The 19022-nt window shown below is 37.7% G+C and overlaps 1 protein-coding gene across 1 annotated transcript in view; it reads left to right on the plus strand.

The window, feature by feature from the left end:
• CTNNA3 (catenin alpha 3) overlaps window positions 1–19022 on the plus strand; it is a 1857428-nt gene that overhangs the window by 1676058 nt on the left and 162348 nt on the right. Inside the window, exon 14 of the mRNA XM_027840655.1 lies at window positions 2675–2856. Within this exon, the coding sequence (XP_027696456.1) occupies window positions 2675–2856 (182 nt within the window). The remainder of the gene's footprint in view (window positions 1–2674; window positions 2857–19022) is intronic.

A 19022-nucleotide genomic window follows, 5' to 3' on the forward strand; every position in this document is an offset into this window, starting at 1 on the left:
AATTGCTTCATATATGTAACAGTGGCGTGGCTGTATCTATGATGAACTAGTGAGTAGACAGGCAGACGTCAGTGACTTTTCTTCTCTACTCTTGTACCTTTCTGTGGGCGAAGACTCTATTCCTGTTGGATGGGGCTGTCTCTCTAGCTATTTTCTTGGCTTCTCACCTTCCAAAAAAGTGACTTTCTTTCAGATCAGGCTGTTCAATAATCACCAATACCAGTCTTACCACCAGCTCATACTAGCACATGGCCAGCCCTTACTGCTGACTCATTCGCCCAGAGTAACCCTGCTAAATGTATAGTCCCTGATCAGAAGTCATAAAAACAAATTGTAACTGTTCATTTCTAAATCCTAGACATGAATTGTGTTGTGGCGAGATATTGCTTTTTTTTTTTCAAAGATCCCCCAATTCTCCCCATGCTGTGTTTGGATAGTAGTACACACAGTTTAACAACGCAGTTGGTTAACAGCTTTATCACATATTCTGACTTTAGAGCAAAAGATAACTTTAATCACAGAATAACATATACACTTTTCAGAAAGACATCATCCAAGGGGGATGTCAGATTGAGAAATGGGAATTAACCACATTGGGAGAGAGAGGGAAAGGGTAGAAGAGAAGAATGAGGAATCACTAAGATTTTATCTGCAACTTAAATGTATTTTAGTGTCTACCACAATGTGGCTTGAGGATACTGGAATCCTGCATGGCACTCCTCCATGTTGATAAAGCCTTTGCCCTTTCCATCTCTCTTGGAGCTTTCAAAGTTTCTTGGATTCCTCTCCCCACAAGACCAAAGAGTGGGGTGGAATAAAAAGTCAGGCCCTTTGCCAGTCAAAGGTCAGAACCAAACTCCCCTGCATGAGGTTGAGTAGGAGGAAAACAGTGGGAGATTTCTGTCCACTTTCCATCTGCAGCTCTGCATGTTTTCAGCTTCCAGGTAAGCTTAAATTTCATCACCATGCTGCCAACTCAGCCTTGGATACTCAACACTTTCCCAACTCCCTCAACTTCTTTCCTCCTCTGATTAGAAGGCTAAGAGGTGAGGCACTAAACTCCTTTTAAAGCTTTGCCTTTCACATGGCAGGATTCATATTTTCCAGCTCATTCTCCACTCTCCATCTATAGCTTTATATCCATTTAAACACTACAGAACAAGATGTCCTCGGATCTGCCCCCCCAACACAACCCAACACAACACAACACACACATACACACACACACACATACACACACACACACACTTTCTAGCTTCTTTTTGTGTGTTGTCTTCTCCCAATAAATGTAAACTCCTGGAGGACAGGAATTTCTTATTCTTATTTGTATCCCCAGTGCTTAGTACTGTGCCTGGCACATAAAAAGTGCTTAATAAATGCTGATTGAGTTATTGAATTGAATTGAAGATTTTTCTGAAATTAGCAGATCTTTTTCTAGTTATGCTCATCTCCTGGACAATGCCTTCAGTGAATACAGGCAAAACAGTGTTACATATATGATTTTTATTGTTTTATCTGTGTATAGGTTTGTTTGTTTTGTTTTGTTTTGTTTTTTCCCTCAGTAGAATTAAAGTTCATTGAGTGGAAGGACTTTTTTTCCTTCTTTTGGTCTTTGCAGTCCCATAACTTAAGCTCAGTTATCACCACCTAAGTCCACTGGACTCCAAAGGAGAGAGTGAGGCCAATGACTTCTCACAGTCCTGCCTCACTTAAATCCAATTCACTTGCAAGTCAAGATATCACCCTCCTGATGTCACAAAATCACCATTTAAGTCATATGTTTAACACAGGACCTGGAGAGTTGAGCCTAGAGCCAGGAAGACCTGAGTTCAAATTTGGCCTCAGACACTAGGTGTTGGGCCCTGGGTGAGTCACTTAACCTGTTTACCTCAGTTGCTCATCTGTAAAATGAGCTGAAAAAGGAAATGACAAACAAATCCAGTATTTTTGCCAAAAAAACTCCAAGTTAAGGTCACAAAGAGTCAGACATAACTGAAAAAATTAACAAAAAAAAATAACAATAACAACTGGACCAGTGATTTCCTTAGTATCAGGAATTTCCAGGTGAGGAAACTCCCTTTACTAATTCAGATTAGCATTTTCTTTGTAACTTGGTTTTAGAATTTCCTAGAGTCATACAGTTAGGAAGGGTCAAAGGTAAGGCTTGAAGTGGGGTCTTCCCCTCTCCCCACAGTAGGCATTTAACAAATACTTGTTATTAAATGATGCATCCTGGTAAATAAGGCTGTGCTGTGCTAAGGACAGAGAATATAAATGGAAAATAAGATAGTCTCTATTATCAAGAGTCTAGGTTCAAACACTGCCTCTGGCAGTTACTGGTTCCTTGACCTTTTGTAAATCTCTTACCCTTCCTGAGTCCCAATTTAGTCATTTGTAAAATAAAGAGGCTGTGCTTGATATCCCCTAAAGTCCCCTCCAGTTCTAAATATATAATCCACTAATCCCATGCTTGGGAAATTGTGTTTGGTTTTGTTGTTTATTGTTTTTTTATTATTGTTATTGTTGTTTTTGTTTTTTGAGGACAATAAAAGACTTGACTTGATTTTTATTTGCTCTGTTTGGGCATTTGGTGATGCCCACTATATACTTGAAAAGAAAAGTACTTTTAAGTCCCAGCAGATGTTTTTACAAAGCAGATTATCTCCTGTTTCAGGCTAAAATGACTCAACTGCCTGAGGCAGAAAAAGAAAAGATAGCAGAGCAAGTAGCTGATTTCAAGAAAGTCAAGAGCAAACTGGATGCTGAGATTGAGATATGGGATGATACCAGCAATGACATCATTGTCCTGGCCAAGAAGATGTGCATGATTATGATGGAGATGACAGACTTCACCAGGTAATTATGTGGAAAATTATATTTAATATTTATAAGTGTTACAAGTAGTTGTCATGCAGGTACAACATCAAGGTTTCCGAGCGGCAGATGCCAAAAGACTGAATGATAAAGCAAATGAAAAGGAAGGAATTAGGTGTGTGGTATTTCAGGACTCCAGTGAGAGTAGACAGAACAGTATTTAACTTTGAATACAATTCCATGATAACTGTCAAGGACTTTCTTTTAAAAGCTTCCTATTCAACAGGCCATATTTTCATATTTTCATTCTTTGAAGAAACGTGTACTACTGCAGTAAATCAATTCCTGAGGTTTTCCTGAAGCCATTTCTTTTAGCTTTTTTAATTTTTTTTTTTACTTTTATTAAATGGTTTTATTATTTGGCCACAAAGTTTGGATGGAATAGTAGATAGAATATAGAATATAGAGTTTTCAGCATGGCGTTAGGAAGACCAGAGCTTAAATCCTGTCTCTGACCCTTACTTGGTTTGTGACCTTGGGTGAATCCTAAACCTTTTTGACTCTGTTTCTTGATCTCTGTAGATGTAAAGGAATAGTATAGTACCTGAGATATAGGCATTGCAAAATGAAGAAATTCCATTTCCTAGTTCAGATCTGTACCTTCTCTGAAATTTGTACTTTTAGAGTTGCATGGGGGCACCAAGAATAAATAACTGAATGAATTTCAAAAGCATTTATTACATTCTTACTATGGACTAGGCACAGTACTAAGCATTGGAAATACAAATTCATGCATATAAGTCATTTCCTGTCCCTAAGGTGTTTAAGCCCTCATTAAGGAAAGATAACATAAACAGGGAGCTGATGGCCAGAGAGGAATGTTTTGTGCAGGGGAATAAGAGGGAATATTGATTGGCATCATAGGGCATTTGACATAGACTTTTCTAGAAATGAGCAGGGACTAGGAGAGTATAGAATTACAATTGTAGGAAAGTCATATATTAGCTGTGGTCTAAGCAAGATAAAGAGAATACTCACTAATTGAAAATCAAAGATCCCAGGTTGGGAAGTTAAATTCTGGCTTGGAGGTAGAAACTAGAGTACATTTAGTAAGGCATAGAGATTTCTAGAGAGTTTTTGTGGTGAGTCCAGGTCTTGGCAAGATAAATTAATGAAAAAAAAAATAAGTGCCTACTATGTGCAAAGGACAGATAGGAAAGTAATACAGTCTGTACTCCCAAAGAGCTTACATTCTAATAGGAGGCAAGAACACACATAGAAGGATACAGATCCATGATATATGAAAATGCATCATAATACTTAGGGTACATTGGCAAAGTTGATGGTGAAGTTTCTTCTTTAATATTTTGCCATATACACACATGTGTCTATACATACATTATACATATATGTATGTGAATGTGTATATTCATTTGTAATGTCAAACTATTTGATGGTGACAAGGACTTTGCTAAGGTGAATGTTTATTAATCAGAAGCGCGGTGTCCCAGGGTCAGAGCTTGAGTTCTAAGTTAGAGATAGAGGACAGGGATAAACAACAAGGCATGAAGATACTAAGGGAAATGGTGTGATGGATCTGAGTGCAGGCAAAATAGGATGTAGAATGTTCTCCAATCAGAAGACCAGGGTGCTTAGATTTAATGACTTGCCCAGGATATCACAGTCAGCATGTGTTGTAGAGGAAAATTAGAGAAGTGATCTCAGGTCTTCTGACTCTAAGGATGCCTCTCTATCTACTGGGCAATGCTGGCTCCTCTTGATCTGTAAAATGAGCCTAATGAGACTTATGGTATTATGTACCTCATGGGTTTGTTGTTAAAGCAATGAGATACAATGGATATGAAGCACTTTGTGCAGCTAGAGTGTTACATACATGTCAGTTATTGTCATTACAAAAGAGAGGCAGGAAGAAAACACAAAAATGTCAAAAAAGCAAAAAGAAATCATGGACTACAGAATAAAATAAGTATACACACATGACCCACTATTCTAGTACTCAGACATCTAAAAACTCTAACCATCAGAAACAGATATCAGATCTAGGGGAAAAAAAAGGGAAAAGATGAAGAAAATAGCTATTTAAAAGTACATGTATTGCATTGTCTGAAAGGAAATGTCATTCTCAGAGCCTACTTCATTGATATAAAATTGGATTTGAACTAAGGTCCTAAATTTCATAACATTTGGTTCCTTCCACAATATACCTTCAGATCAGAGAGACAGAGATTTAGAAGAGGTTTAGCAATTTTTGACAGTGAAAAAGATATAGCAGAATCAACAAACCATCTGGGCCCATTTAATTTGAAAGCAAACAAAAAATCATCCATTTGTTCTACCAACATTCCTTAAACAGCTATCAGTCAATCAATCAGTAATCAAGCACACTATCTAGTAAGTGCTTAGCTACTAGGTACTAGAGATACAAACAACAAAATGACAGCCCAATCCTACAAGGAGCTCATATTCCAGGAGGAGAAAATGTGATTATTTCAGTATATACATAATAAGAAAATATAACTAGAAATTTTGCTTTTCAAAGAAGTTCTAGCAGCAGGGGGAACCAGGAAACTTCTCAGTCAGAGGTAAGTTACTGTGTACCAAACACTGTGATAGGAAGTGAAGTTTATATAAAATTTATGAGACATATCTCTTGCCCTCTTGGACTTTACACTGTAAGAGTGAGGAAAGACAAGGAAATAACTATGATGCACAATTACACTTGTGTGAATGAGTGTCAACTGCTATGAGAAAGCTAAAGTGTGTCTCAAAGCTCACTTCATCCTTTAAAAGAGCAGAGGTTAAATAATGGCCAATTTCCTTTCAATGGGGGCAGCTGGGTGGTGCAATGGATAGAGTAGAGTGCCAGGTCTGGAGTCAGGAAGACCTGAGTTATCCCTTTTTCTTCTCCCTTCTGGTTCTTCTTCCTTCTTCCCCTCCCTCCTTCTTCTCCCTCCTCCCCTTCTCCCTCTTTCTTCCTTCTTCTTCCTACTTTGTACAGCTTTGTATTTATACATCAGAGTGTAGGCCCCTCCCTCCAACCCCTGGAGAATGTGATCTTCCAGGTATGAACTCGTATGTTTCTTGAGAGTGTCACCTTCTCTCCTCTGATACTGCCATCACCCTGGTACAAACTCTCATCACCTCACCTATGATTATTGCAATAGCCTTCTGTTGGTCTGCCTTCCTCCAATCTCTTGCCCACTCAGAACCATCTTCCCCACAACTGTAAAAGTGATTTTCCTAAAGTGCAGATCTGAACATGTCACCTCCATTCTCCATTTAATAAACTCCAATGACTTCCTCTTACCTCCAGGATCAAATATGAAACCCTTTGTTCAGCTTTTAAAGCCCTTTTTACCTATCTTTCTAGCATTCATACATATTTCTCCCCTCCACTTATTCTGTGATATAGTGGCACTGGCCACATACTCCATCTCCCAAATCTAGACATTTTTCACCAGCTGTCCATCATGCTTGGAACACTCTCCAGCCTCATCTTCACCTCTGGCCTCCTGGTTTCTCTGGTTTCCTTCAAATCCCTGCCTTCTGCAAGAAGCTTTTCCTCATCACTCTTCATCTTATTGCCCTCTTTAGGCAATAGACCCAATTTATTCTGTCCATAGCTTGTTTTTACAGAGTTGTTTGTATATTGCTTCTCCCTTTAAACTGTGAGCCCCTTGAAAGCAAAAGTTGATGGTTTTGATTTGCTTTGTTTTTCATGAATTTATATCCTTAACACTTAGCATAGTCTCTAGCACATAGTAGGTACTTAATAAATGTTGGTTGATTGATTGACTACCTTACAGAATATTTGTTGAGGTAACTATATTATTTGAATTCTGATGAAAAAAGATTTATTACAATGTTATTATTTTTCTTTTTAAACTATTTTTTCCTCATGTGAGTAGCTGTGTAGTGGTATAGACAGAGGCTAAATTGGAAGGCAGGAAGATCTGAGTTCAAATCTTACACCCTTGAATTCCTTGGTGCTCCATGTGACTTTACTGTAATATGGAAGGTTGCAGAGAAGTAAATGTCTGTCATTGCTAGAATTTTGTTATCCTGGTATTCCATATGCCAGTCATAGAACTCATTCTAATTCTCCTACTCTTTCTTATTCTTAATCATCTATGATATATAAAATAATGGCAGCTAAATGATGCCATATTGGATCGTATACTGGGCCTGAAGTCCAGAAGACTCATCTTCATGAGTTCAAATCTGTCATGAAACACTTACTACCTGTGTGACCCCGGACAAGTCATTTAACTCTATTTGCCACAGTTCCTCATCTGTAAAATGAGCTGGAAAAGGAAATGGCAAATCACCCCAGCATCTTTGCCAAGGAAATCCCCAGTGAGATCATGAAGAGTTGTATATGACTGAAATGACTGAACAACAATATAAAATGAAATTATTTGTGTAAAGTGCTTCACAAACTTTTAGAAAATACATAAAGATCTTTCCCATCACCATTATCACTGTCATCATTGAACCATTAAGATAAAATGCAAAATTTCCATTGCAGCATTTAAAACTTTCCACAAAATCATTCTGTTTATTTTCCCAGTAACAAGATTCTCTATCATTTCTTCAATCGTGTTTATGATGTTTGATAATAATTCTTAATCATACATGTATTTATACATATATTATCTCATAGCTATATTCAAAGACACTTGTTCAATTGTGGGGCATGAAAGGGCACAAATGTGTATACAATAGTGATTAATGATGATAATGATGATGGTAACAGTTATTTAATGCTTACTATGTACCAGGCACTGTGCTAAGTGCTTTATAATTATAATCTAATTTGATCTTCAGAACAACCTTGGGAGGAAGGTTCTATTATTATTTCCACTTTACAGATGAGGAAACTGAGGCAAACAAAGATTAAGTGACTTTCCCAGAGTCACTAATCATTTAGCTAGTAAATATCTAAGGTTATATTCGAACTCAAGTCTTCCTGTCTCTAGGCCTGGGCATTCTTTCTACTGTATCACGTAGCTACTCCTCTCCACATTGCCTACCTTTTCCACACACACACAAACACACACACACACACACATCAAATGTCTCAGAATATTGGAAAAGGAGACAAAAAATTCAATACCAATCATGCAGAAATGGTTACTAACTGTTCAAAATCTGCCTACATAGTTACAACTAAATAAGAAGAAAATCCATTTGAAGGAACATTTCTTTTCTGAGGAAAGAAAAAAAAGAACAAAAGGAAAATAATAATTTTGTTTGCAAATAATGACTAGTTTGAATTTAGAAATTAGTCCCATTAAAGGATTAAAGAATGAATGAGGATAGGAATTTTGAACTTGAAAAATATCAAGAAAATATTTATATGTGGAATAGGAGGGTCTTAAAAGAACACAGGAAGTTAGAATGCAATTGTTTACATTTATATAGGCTTTTAGGATTTCCAAATGATTTCAGTAATTTCTTTTGAGTATTACAACCATGGTAGAAGGTAGATACTATAGTTAATATGATACCTATTTTCCAGATGAGGAGACTGAGGGTCAGGGGGGTTCAGTGACTGGCCCTGTTCACAAGGCTTGTGTGTTTGTCCTCAGGACATGGATGTGGGTCGATATTGATCCCATGTCCAGACCACTGCCACTTCTCAAAAGAGATATGAGAGAATTGATAGTCACAAAAAATGAATGACAAATTAAAGAATTGAAAACTCAGGGACATCAAAGATATTGTGTGGTGTATTTTCCCCCTATTAAGCAAATTTTATTTTTAAAAATCCTAATATTTGTGTAGTCGCTGAGATACCTGGGGCTCAATAATCACCATCTAACTTTGATGTAATCCTTATTGTTTTTCATCAATCTCATCATACAGTTAGATGCCACTGTGGATAGAACTCTAGACTTGGGATAAGGAAGATATGAGTTCAAATCCTGCCTCAAATATTTAGTAGCTCTATACTTTTAGACAAGCCATCTAAACTCATTCAGCCTTTTTTTTTTTAACCAAATTTTCAGTTAAATTTCAGTAATTCAAATTTCAGTAAAATTTCAGTTGATTGGCACTGGCTTCATTTAATGTGATCCCCATTTCATTTAAAACTCAGTTTAAGGGCAGCTAGGAGGTGCAGTAGATAAAGCACTGACCCTGGAGTCAGGAGGACCTGAGTTAAAATCTGGCCTCAGACATTTAACACTTACTGTGTAAACCTGGACAAGTCACTTAATCCCAATTATCTTACAAAAAAAGAAAAAGAAAAAAAGACAGTTCAAATCTGACCTCCAGCAGGAGTCCCTTCTCACTTGTCCCAGCTGCTGTCTTCCCTCCTAAGGTAATATTTCTTCTTTTCTGTATATAGGTAAATGGATGGCACAGTGGCTAGAGTACTGGACTTGGAATAAGGAAGACAAGAGTATAAATCCTACCTAGGACAATAGCTATGTGATCCTGGGCTAGTCACTTAACTTCTGTGTGTCTCAGCTTCATCTGCAGAATGAGGATAAAAATAGTGTTTACCTCATAGAGTTATCATGAGAATAAAATGAAATAATATTTATAAAGTACTTTTTGTAAATCTTAAAGTTATTCAAATTTACATATATATGAATTCATATAAAGTTATATAAATGCTAGCTATTATTATAAATACTAGCTATTATCTGCTCGGCATCTTTTTTTTCTTTTTTACATAGTTTCCGCCATTAGAATATAAGATAGTTGAGAGTAGGGACTGGTTTTGCCTTTCAGCTCTTAGCACAATTCGTGACATATTTGTTGTTGTTCAGTCATGTCAGTTGTGTATGATTCTTCATGACCCCATTTGGGTTTTTCTTGAAAAAGATACTGGAGTAGTTTGGCATTTTCTTCTCCAACTCATTTTAGAGATGAGGAAACTGAGACAAACAAGGTTAAGTGACTTGCCCAGGATCACACAGTTAGTAAATGTCTGAGGTTGGATTTGAACTCAGGTCTTCCTGACTCTTGGCCTAGTGCTTTATCTACTGCACCACCTAGCTGCCCTCTATGACATATAGTATAAACTTAATAAATGTTTTTAGATGGATTGTTTTACTGTTTCTTATATCACTTCACTCCTTTGATTTTTCTTCATGCCATGAATGTGGTCCTAGAATCTCAAAGTCTTTGCTGGCTGAATGGAAGTTCCATCGAGTTCTATCAAGCTTGTAGTGCCTTGAGAGATAAGCCTGATGTCCTAGCTGCAGCATTGCTAAGTTCAGAGTGCTCGCTCAGTTTTGGAGGTGTGGATTCTGTTTTTGGCTGAAGTAACTCACTGAGACTGTCATCTAAAGTGTGAATGCCTCACGGCCACCAGTTGAGGAAATGTTCACCCTCATAGGGTCATGGAGCCCTGAGAAACTAAATCTCCATAATGTTTATTATCTGTTTCCAATTATTCTAAAATTGATATATATGACTGTATTTTTACTCGCACTTTCCCCACACTTCAGTATTAAGTTTCCTCTCCCCTCGTTCCCAATCGCAGACACTCCAATGCCTTTTCTGAAGGCCAAGTGCAGCAATTTGTGTAACTTATTGTTCTTTTCTAACTACTCAGAATTTCTATCTAAGCAGGCTAGTCAAGTTTTTTTTTGACATGGGACCCTTAGAGAATGGAGGGGTCATGATTGGGAAGATAGCACTTTTCAGGAATGGATTGATCTACTTGGTGTGCAGCAGTTAACTCTTTGTCCTGTCAATAACAGTTTTTATTACAATAAAAAGAAATTTGCTATCCTTTAAAAAAAAATCCCCCAGAAGACTGTATTCTTTCCTTCCATTCATCAGTCAGTGAGCATTTATTAAATAACTAGTAAGGGCAAATTTTCCTGAGCTCAATTCTGGCCTTAGGCACTTGCTAGGTGTGTGACCTGGGGCAAGTCACTTAACCCTATTTGCCTCACTTTCCTCATCTGTAAAATGAACTGGATGAGGAAATGGCAAACCACTTTAGTATCTTTGCCAAGAAAATCCCAAATGGCCCCATGAAGAGTTGAACATGATGACTAAATGACAACAAGGGAAAGTTTAATTATCCCATTATATCTAGTGAGCTGCCCAGACCAAATCAGCTCATGAATGTCCCATCCCATCAGGCAGTCTACCCAACATCCTGCTGCCACAAGAATTTCAGGTATGAGGGACAACCAGTGAAAAAGCTGGGAGTCAGGAGATAGTGTCATTTTTTTTCCTTTAGGAAAAGCAAGGAAGTTAATGTCACTAGATAGCAGAGTGCCTGGTAAGGTATAACAATACTGGGAGGATAAGAATGGACCAGTTTATAAAAGATTTTAAAAACAAGAAGATTTTATCCTTGTTTCTGGAGATAATAGGGAGCCAGTGAAGCTTATTGAATAGGGGCATGACATGATCTGACCTGTGCTTTAGGAAAATCACTTTACCAGCTGAATGGAGAATGGAATAGAGTAGAAAAAGACTTGTGAAACGGAGACCTACCAGCAGGCTGTGTCAGTAGTCTATCTGTGGGCTCATTACAGTCTCCACCAGGAGATCTCCAAAGTAGAGAAAGATTTATTCAAGAGAACTTAAGAATGTAACATCCACAGGACTTGGCAACAGATTGGAAATGGGAATGAGAGAGAAGGAGGAGTTGAGAATGACACCCATGTTATGACCCTGGCTGAGTGGAAGGAGAGTGATACCTTCAATAGTAATAGGAAAGTTAGGAAGAAGAGAAGGTTTTGGAAGAAAAGGGATGTGTTTGAACATGTTCGAATTTGAGATGTCTACTGGGCTATCCAGTTGGAAATGTCTAAAATGCAGTTATTATTGGGAGATTGTGCTGAGAGAGAGGTTCAGGTGGGTAAGTTAGATTGGAGAGTCATCTGCGTAAAGTTGAGAATTGAAACCGTGGGGGCCAATCTTTGTAGGGCTCTCACTATTAGTGGACATGATGTAGATGAAGATCCAGTGAAGAAGAAAGAGGAATGGTCAACTAGGTAGGAGTACAGCCAAGAGAATACAGTGTCATGAAAACCTAGAGAAAAGAAAGTATAAAAGAGAAGAGGATGATTGAAAATGTCAAAGGCTGCAGAGAAGTAGTGAAGGATGAAGACTGCAAAAAAACCAAAACCAAACAAAACAAACCTTTAAATTTGGTCATTAAGAGATGGTTAATAATTTTAGGGAGAGGAGTTTGGTCATATAATGAAGTCTGAAATAAGACTACATAAAATTGAGAAAAGAGTTAAAAAAGAGGAGAAAGAAAATGGAGGCACCTACTGCAGACAGCATTCTCAATAATGACTGTATGACAACAGGACCAAGATATTCACTCCCCGTTAAGCATTTAAGCTAGCACAATGTGCATGATGCAATATGACTGGCCACTCTAGGATATCGTCAGCCCCTCTCTATGGACCTCTCTTCTTTCTGTACCTGCTATGAATCATACCTTGGGTTCTACCAGGGTGGTGGCCCAGATTCTTACTTATCTAGGAATGGGCAAATCAGCCCTTTTAAAATACACAGAATAGGAATGGTACCTTCAAATTCATACCTTGAAAAAAAGTTTATTACTAATGATGCTATAAAAACGTCTCCACTGGTGTTTAAGGAACGTACTAGTGGAATACAAGTTCTTCAGTTCTCTTCAAAGCCAGAAAGGCTGTCAGCATTGCCTTTTTGAGGGATTGCTTGACTGTTGACTTGAGATCAGTCTTGATTAGCTTGGAGACACTCATCATGCTATAGGGTGATTATTTTTTTTCAACAGAGTATATAAATCATCTACTAAGAGGTTGTGATCCCCATCCCATCAATAGAGAGAACACACACTGACAAAATCACAGCTATTTGAGGAAGTGTGAAGCATTAAGCACTCTGAAATTGAGCACATTCATGTTAGCTACCTTACACACAACAAAGAATTCATTAGTTCTGTTAATATTTTAAAGGAAGAGAAAGAGAAAAGAACTAATGCCTACATAGACGGGAATTTGTTTACATGCAGTCACAGTAAAGGATTCTTATAATAAGAATGCATTTGTATATTTCAGTGTTTGGACAAAGTCAGTTAGACCAATTGCAGAGTGACATGCCTCTTTGCAAATGGATTGTTTACACGTTGGTTTGGGGATTTTTGCATTCTGGATCCTTCCTCTCCCCTATCTAAGTAATGATAGTTAAACACTGTATGGAATATAGCCCTCAAAAGTGGAAGTGAAAATGACAGACCCACTGAGTCTAGCCTCAAAGCCCATCTAATTCCAACTCATTACTGAATAAGAGTCTCCTCCAAACCATACCTGGCAAGTGGTTATCCAGATTTTGCTTAAATGTCTCTGGTGTGTATAACTCCTGCACCTCCAGAGACAGTCTATTCACTCCTCTGTTTTGATAGCTCCATTTTTCTCCCCCATTATTACTGTTTAATTATTACCATTCTGCCAGACACACACACAAAAGTTTTAGTTCCACTTTTCTTTGTAATTCTTCCTAACATAACCAAAAAACAAAACAGTCCTACCCTAAAGTAAAATAGCTTTGGAAACAGTGCTCTAAATGATTTCAAATTTCAAAAGGGTTTCAGGTCACCTTTTGATTGCACTTCGGGTTACTTCTTCATTTAATTTGAACTGTTCCACAATCCTCAAGCAACCTCTTCTTTCCTCTGTTATGGACATGATATGAAAATCTGAACTTGTAACCTGTTTAAATGATACTCAGTTCTCATTTGAACCTCAGTCTCCTTCAGTAAAATATATGGCATGAGGACAAAAGATTATTATATAATGCATATTTTAAACTAACCATATCTGTTTATTGTTTTGGAAAAATAAGATCACTGAATATCTAGCTAGAGGATTCAGAAGAGTTGTATTCTACTCCTTAATAAGCTCCTGTTTGTTATATGACCTTGAACAAACCATTATATTATCTTTAGCCATATAGGTTAAATATAAAAGCTTCTCTGCTTATCTACCCTGATAGCTCTACTTTGGAGAAAGTGCTGAGTGTATCAATAAGTCCCCCCCCCAAAAAAAAGTCTGTGTCAAATGCAAAAGTCAAAGCATTTAACAACTGAGGAAATCAGGGGAGGATTCAGGAAAGAGGTGGCATTTGATCTGGATTTTAAAGGTCAAAGACAAGCCTAACATATTAAGGGAGCTTGTGAATGGTATCAAGAGAACAGGAGTCTACTGCCATAGCTTAGAACTTGACCCTCAGAATTTGAGCGATATCAGAGACAGGCTCAGTCTTCAGGGAACAGGCATTAACCTGTTCACAATTCACTATTTTGGCTGAACTGGAGGCCATCTGGCAGAGGATTTGGTTGACTTTGGGGGATCCACCTTTATTGTCTCTCATCTCATACTGTATCAGCTGTGGCTTGAAAGATGGAACACTTAGTAAATCCTCTTGACCATGTGGCAAGTAAGGAGGGGGGCACTACAAAATGATGATGCCTCTATTTTCCCCCTTTAAAAGTAAATAACCAAGTCAGTCTGAGTTATTATGATATGAAGTTGAATAATTTAAATTAGAAGGGACAAGAAAATCTTTACAATCTTTAAAAATCTTGGTATAATTATTCCAGTCTGTTTCATGCATTCATATTAGAAAATACTTTTACCAGTCTAGCTAGTGGGGAACCTGTGGTCTCCAGGCCACATGTGGCCTTCTAAATCCTTGGGTGTGGCCTTTTGATTGAGTCCAAGTTTCACAAAACAAATTCTTTTATTAAGGGGATTTGTTCTGTGAAGTTTGGATTCAGTCGAAGGGCCACATTTGAGAACTGTAGAGGGCCACCTGTAGCCTCCAAGCTGCAGGTTTCCCACCCCTGGCTAGTAATAGAAACTATAGGAAAGCAGCAACAAAGATGATTCAATCTTTTTTTCTGCAAGCCCTACCTTTTATATGTTTACAATTTAACTATGGGGACCTGTATTTTATTTTTGAATTATGTGTTCCATTTGTGAAATAGGTTGGCTCCCCTATCTTTCCCACAACTCCCATCCTTCTGCCTTTGGGAATAGTATATGACTATGTCTTAAGAATTATTTTTAGTGTCAGAATAAGAAAATAATTTCAATGCCTCTCTCCAGTACAATTTCCACTCTGATCAAGCCAACTGCCAAAAAGAAAATGGTACCTCCATAGGATCTTAAAACAGTGGATAGCACAATGAACAATACCATGTACAAAGCATGCAAATAGAGGAAATGGGGTCCAGCTTATGAGCTGGAGATATCTCGTATTGGTATTTTAAAAAAGGGAAACAAAATAAAAACATTCCACTTAATCTAAAGCAAGTAATGATTTTGCATTGTGAAAATATTCACAATTTTGTGAAACAGTATTCTCAGACATTTGAGGTACCACCGCTTAGTCTCATCATTGACTTCCATGAGATACCAAATGGTTTCAAAGAATGAAGAATCATAACTAGAGCAAGTTGACTAGGGATTTTTCCCAGGGTACAGCAATTTAGAAAAAAAAATGACTATACTTTCAATCCATCAGAAACATTAAAAAAATTTAAATTTAAAAGAGTTCAGCACCTAATGAACAATACTCATTACTTCTAGCAACAAGCTAACAAATGGAATATTTTCTTTTTCCTATGATCACAGCAGAACTGAGCACACTCCCTGGTCCAATCATATTCTGCTATGTTGTGCCCTCTCTCTCTCTCTTTCATTCTTTCCATCTTTCCTTTCTTTAATGTATGTTTTTAATGAACAAATATCTTTTTTTTTCCTTCTTATTCAGCTCAAGGTTTCTTTTGCTTTCCCCCACTCCTCCCTCCATAGCTGGACTATCTTGAAAGTATGTTTTCATGTTTATTGGGCTCAGGTTAAAAGAATATTATTTACATCTGAAGTGCAAAGAACACTAGGTTTGGAGTCAGGAGACGGGGAATCAAGACTTTGATATATTACTCACTATTATTTCTTGGCCCTCAGTATCTTCATCTGGAAAATGGGAATGTGGGACAAAATTACCTTTAGTAAGCCAAATAATGTGCAGCTAGGTGATGCAATAGAGTGCCAGCCCTGGAATCAGAAACACTCATCTTTATGAGTTCAAATCTGACCTGAAACACATTTTTAGCTAAATGACTCTTGGCAAGCCACTTTACCTTGTTTGCATCAGTTTCCTCATCTGTAAAATGATATAGAAAAGGAAATAGCAAACCACTCTAATATCTTTGCCAAGAAAACCCCAAATGGGTCAGAAAGAGTTGGACATGACTTTTTCATTATGTTTCTTTATTAATGAAATGCAAAGAAAGGAGGAAGGAAATAATGAAAGGGAGGAAGGAGGGAGAAAAGGACTGACTGTAGATCTACATTTCTTTATTTAAGCTCACCAGAAAATGCAATAAGATGGCAGTTTCAATGGCCAGGGTAAAGACTTTTTCTCAGTTCGTTGTGTAAATTTCATAATAAATTTCATAGAGAAATAAAGACATTATATTATCTTAGACTTGTGAATACCAAAGCATGCACCAGGTATTCATCTTGTTGGAATTTAAGATATGTTCTTGATGGTGTTAATGTTGCAAAAGGGAAGAAGCATTGATGAAACAGAGAGAGAAAAGGGGAAAAAAAACCCAAAAAACAAAACCAACAAAAAAATACTATGATCAGTATTTGTCATGCTTTGAACCATAGCGTTTGTAAGTGGTCTACATGTGCTTCAGAATATCTAGGTTCCCTTATGGACAAACATTGCCATCAATGAATTGATCCTTTCAGATGGCATTTATTATCTGAATATGAATCAGTCAAGAATGTTTATTAAGTAATTATTCTATTCCCAGCACTCTGAGAACTAGAGATTCACAGGGAAAGCCCAACAACCTCGTCTTTCCAGCTATCTGTTGAAATTCAGGTGACTCTAATTTGTCCCCCTTTGCTTCACTGAAATGTTTTGCTAAACATTTCCTGAAAATGAATAAGAAATAATATTTTAATTTATGCCTGCATTTTCAAGTGAACATTCAAAGAAAAATGGAGTTGCTTTGTGTATGTTTATGTTTTTTCTTCCAAGATTCCTTTCAAATATCATTTTAAAATGAAGAAATACTAAGATATACTGAAGGTTGGCGTGCCAGTGGATGCCCAGTTTTCTCAGTCTGTTTCTACGTGTAGCTAAAAGGACTTACTAAAGTGTGAAAAGTGCAGTCCTTCAATTTTTTGTTTATTTTCTGTGTCCCCATAAAACAACCATTATGAAGGACCTTTTAAGTGAATTAATTGTCTGTTTTGATAAGAATAACCATAGGTTCTGGTTCATTTCTTAAGGAAATCAGTCCCATTTTTATCTCTTCTACTTACTCACTTTTTTTTCCCAGTTTAAGGCCCTGAAAGACCTTTTCATACAGCATCTTAAAAAAAATCCAATCTTTATTTTTTTTATGGATCTGTGATTTCATGGACATACAGACTCCTCTCAGTGGTAGATATACTCTTAGGTGATAGGAGTAATATCTTTTTTTTTAAATCTCATTAATAGGAATTGACAATACTTAAAATTCTGGTACTGTTGAGGTTTAGGGGCTTAGGGGTGGTAGGACTCCAAAATCACAACATGTGTGTTCTTCCCGGAAGAATTTGACCCAAGCCTTCTTTCAGTCAAAGACAAGGTTTATTAAAACATCTGCCATATTGGGCAGACTCTTAAGGAGTCTGAACATTAGTGAGCTATTGGCTAGATTTTAAGAATCTGAGCACCTTAATAGAGACAAGCTGGACCTTATATACAGAAAGACTGTAGAAGGGATCTAGGAGTGGCCAAGTAGTTTGGGGTACTGGAGGAGGAGTCTAAGGAAGATCTGGATGGGAGTGGCCAGTATGGAACAGAAAGGCCAGCAAGGCCAAGGGAGAATTGAGTCAAGATAGGATTAAGGGTGGGAAGTGGCCAGGGGCAATTGGGGGAGTAACAGAATAGAATTGGGAGATTGGGTGTTGCCATAAAGAAAGCCTAGGTGATAGGATTATAGCCTCAGATGAACATCAGAGATTTGGCCAGATGAGAAAGTCCAGAGTTTTTCCTTTTTGGGGTCCAAATCCCAAAGACATGGTCTTTTCCTTTTAGAGGTTCAGATCCCAACCCCATCAGTATAGTTGTACTGAGTCACTGTGTGAGGCTTCTGTCTGAGGAGACAGATTTATACAGCCCAAGTTCATAGTAATATTGCTGTTGAAACTATAGCTAAGAAATGGTTTGAGTATATGTTCATAGTTAGCAAAAGCTTACAAAATAGGCTAGGAGTTAAGACTCTAGCACTTGGCTAAGAAAATTCATAGTCTCTTGTATGGCTCCCAGAACCGGCCCTAACCCTAATACCTTGAACAAAGGGACATTAGGAAATGAGTAGTACAAGGTCAGGGTCAACAAGAGGTGATTAAGTGAAAAGATTGGATTGTTCAAATGCCCTCTTTAACAGTAGAAAAACAAATGATTAAGAAGGAGTGCCATTTGTGCCCATATCAAAGAAGGTGAAGAATATGGAGGGAGGAGGGTCTGGACAAGGAGCCCCTCCTCTGGTGTTTCTCTTGGTGCTCCAGACAGCTGAGTGAGAGATTTCAGTGAAAAACAAGATAACCCCCCCAATAAAAATTTAAAAAAAAGAACACAGTGTAATATCTCCCAATGCTCTCCTTAACTTTCACCTTTCATGATCTTGCTTGGAGTCCTTGTTTTGAGTGAAGAAACGACAAACATTACTTACTGACACCAACCTCTGCAGTCCTGTTGCTCTCTGTATTTCAGGGAGACTCTGCCACCTCATTCTTGACCTTTCTTCCCCCTGAGATCCCCCCCCCCAAAAGCTCTCCCTAGTATGGAAAACAAACAAAAAACCACCCTCAAGTCCTGGTATCCCATTATCTTCCTTTCTTCACACCACAGAAGAAAATATATTTCCAGAGTTTTTGAAGCCATCAAAAAGCCTGGACAGAGGGCTATTAACATGAAAAAGAAATGGACTTAGACCCTAGAGACAAAATAAGGTCTGTTTTGTTCGCCAATAAGTCTAAGACCCAATGGGATGACGTCTGTCCAATAAAAGATTTACATTTGCTGAAACTCACCTGTGGGAGGCAGCATCTTCTAGAGGAAATAACAGTGGACTGAGAGTCAGGAAGGACTTGGGCTGACATACTGAGTAAGATTGACTATGAGCCCTAGAGCAAATCACTTGC

This window comes from Vombatus ursinus, unplaced genomic scaffold (assembly GCF_900497805.2).
Source record: "Vombatus ursinus unplaced genomic scaffold, bare-nosed wombat genome assembly UNPS02014847.1, whole genome shotgun sequence".
NCBI classification, from domain to species: Eukaryota; Metazoa; Chordata; class Mammalia; order Diprotodontia; family Vombatidae; genus Vombatus; species Vombatus ursinus.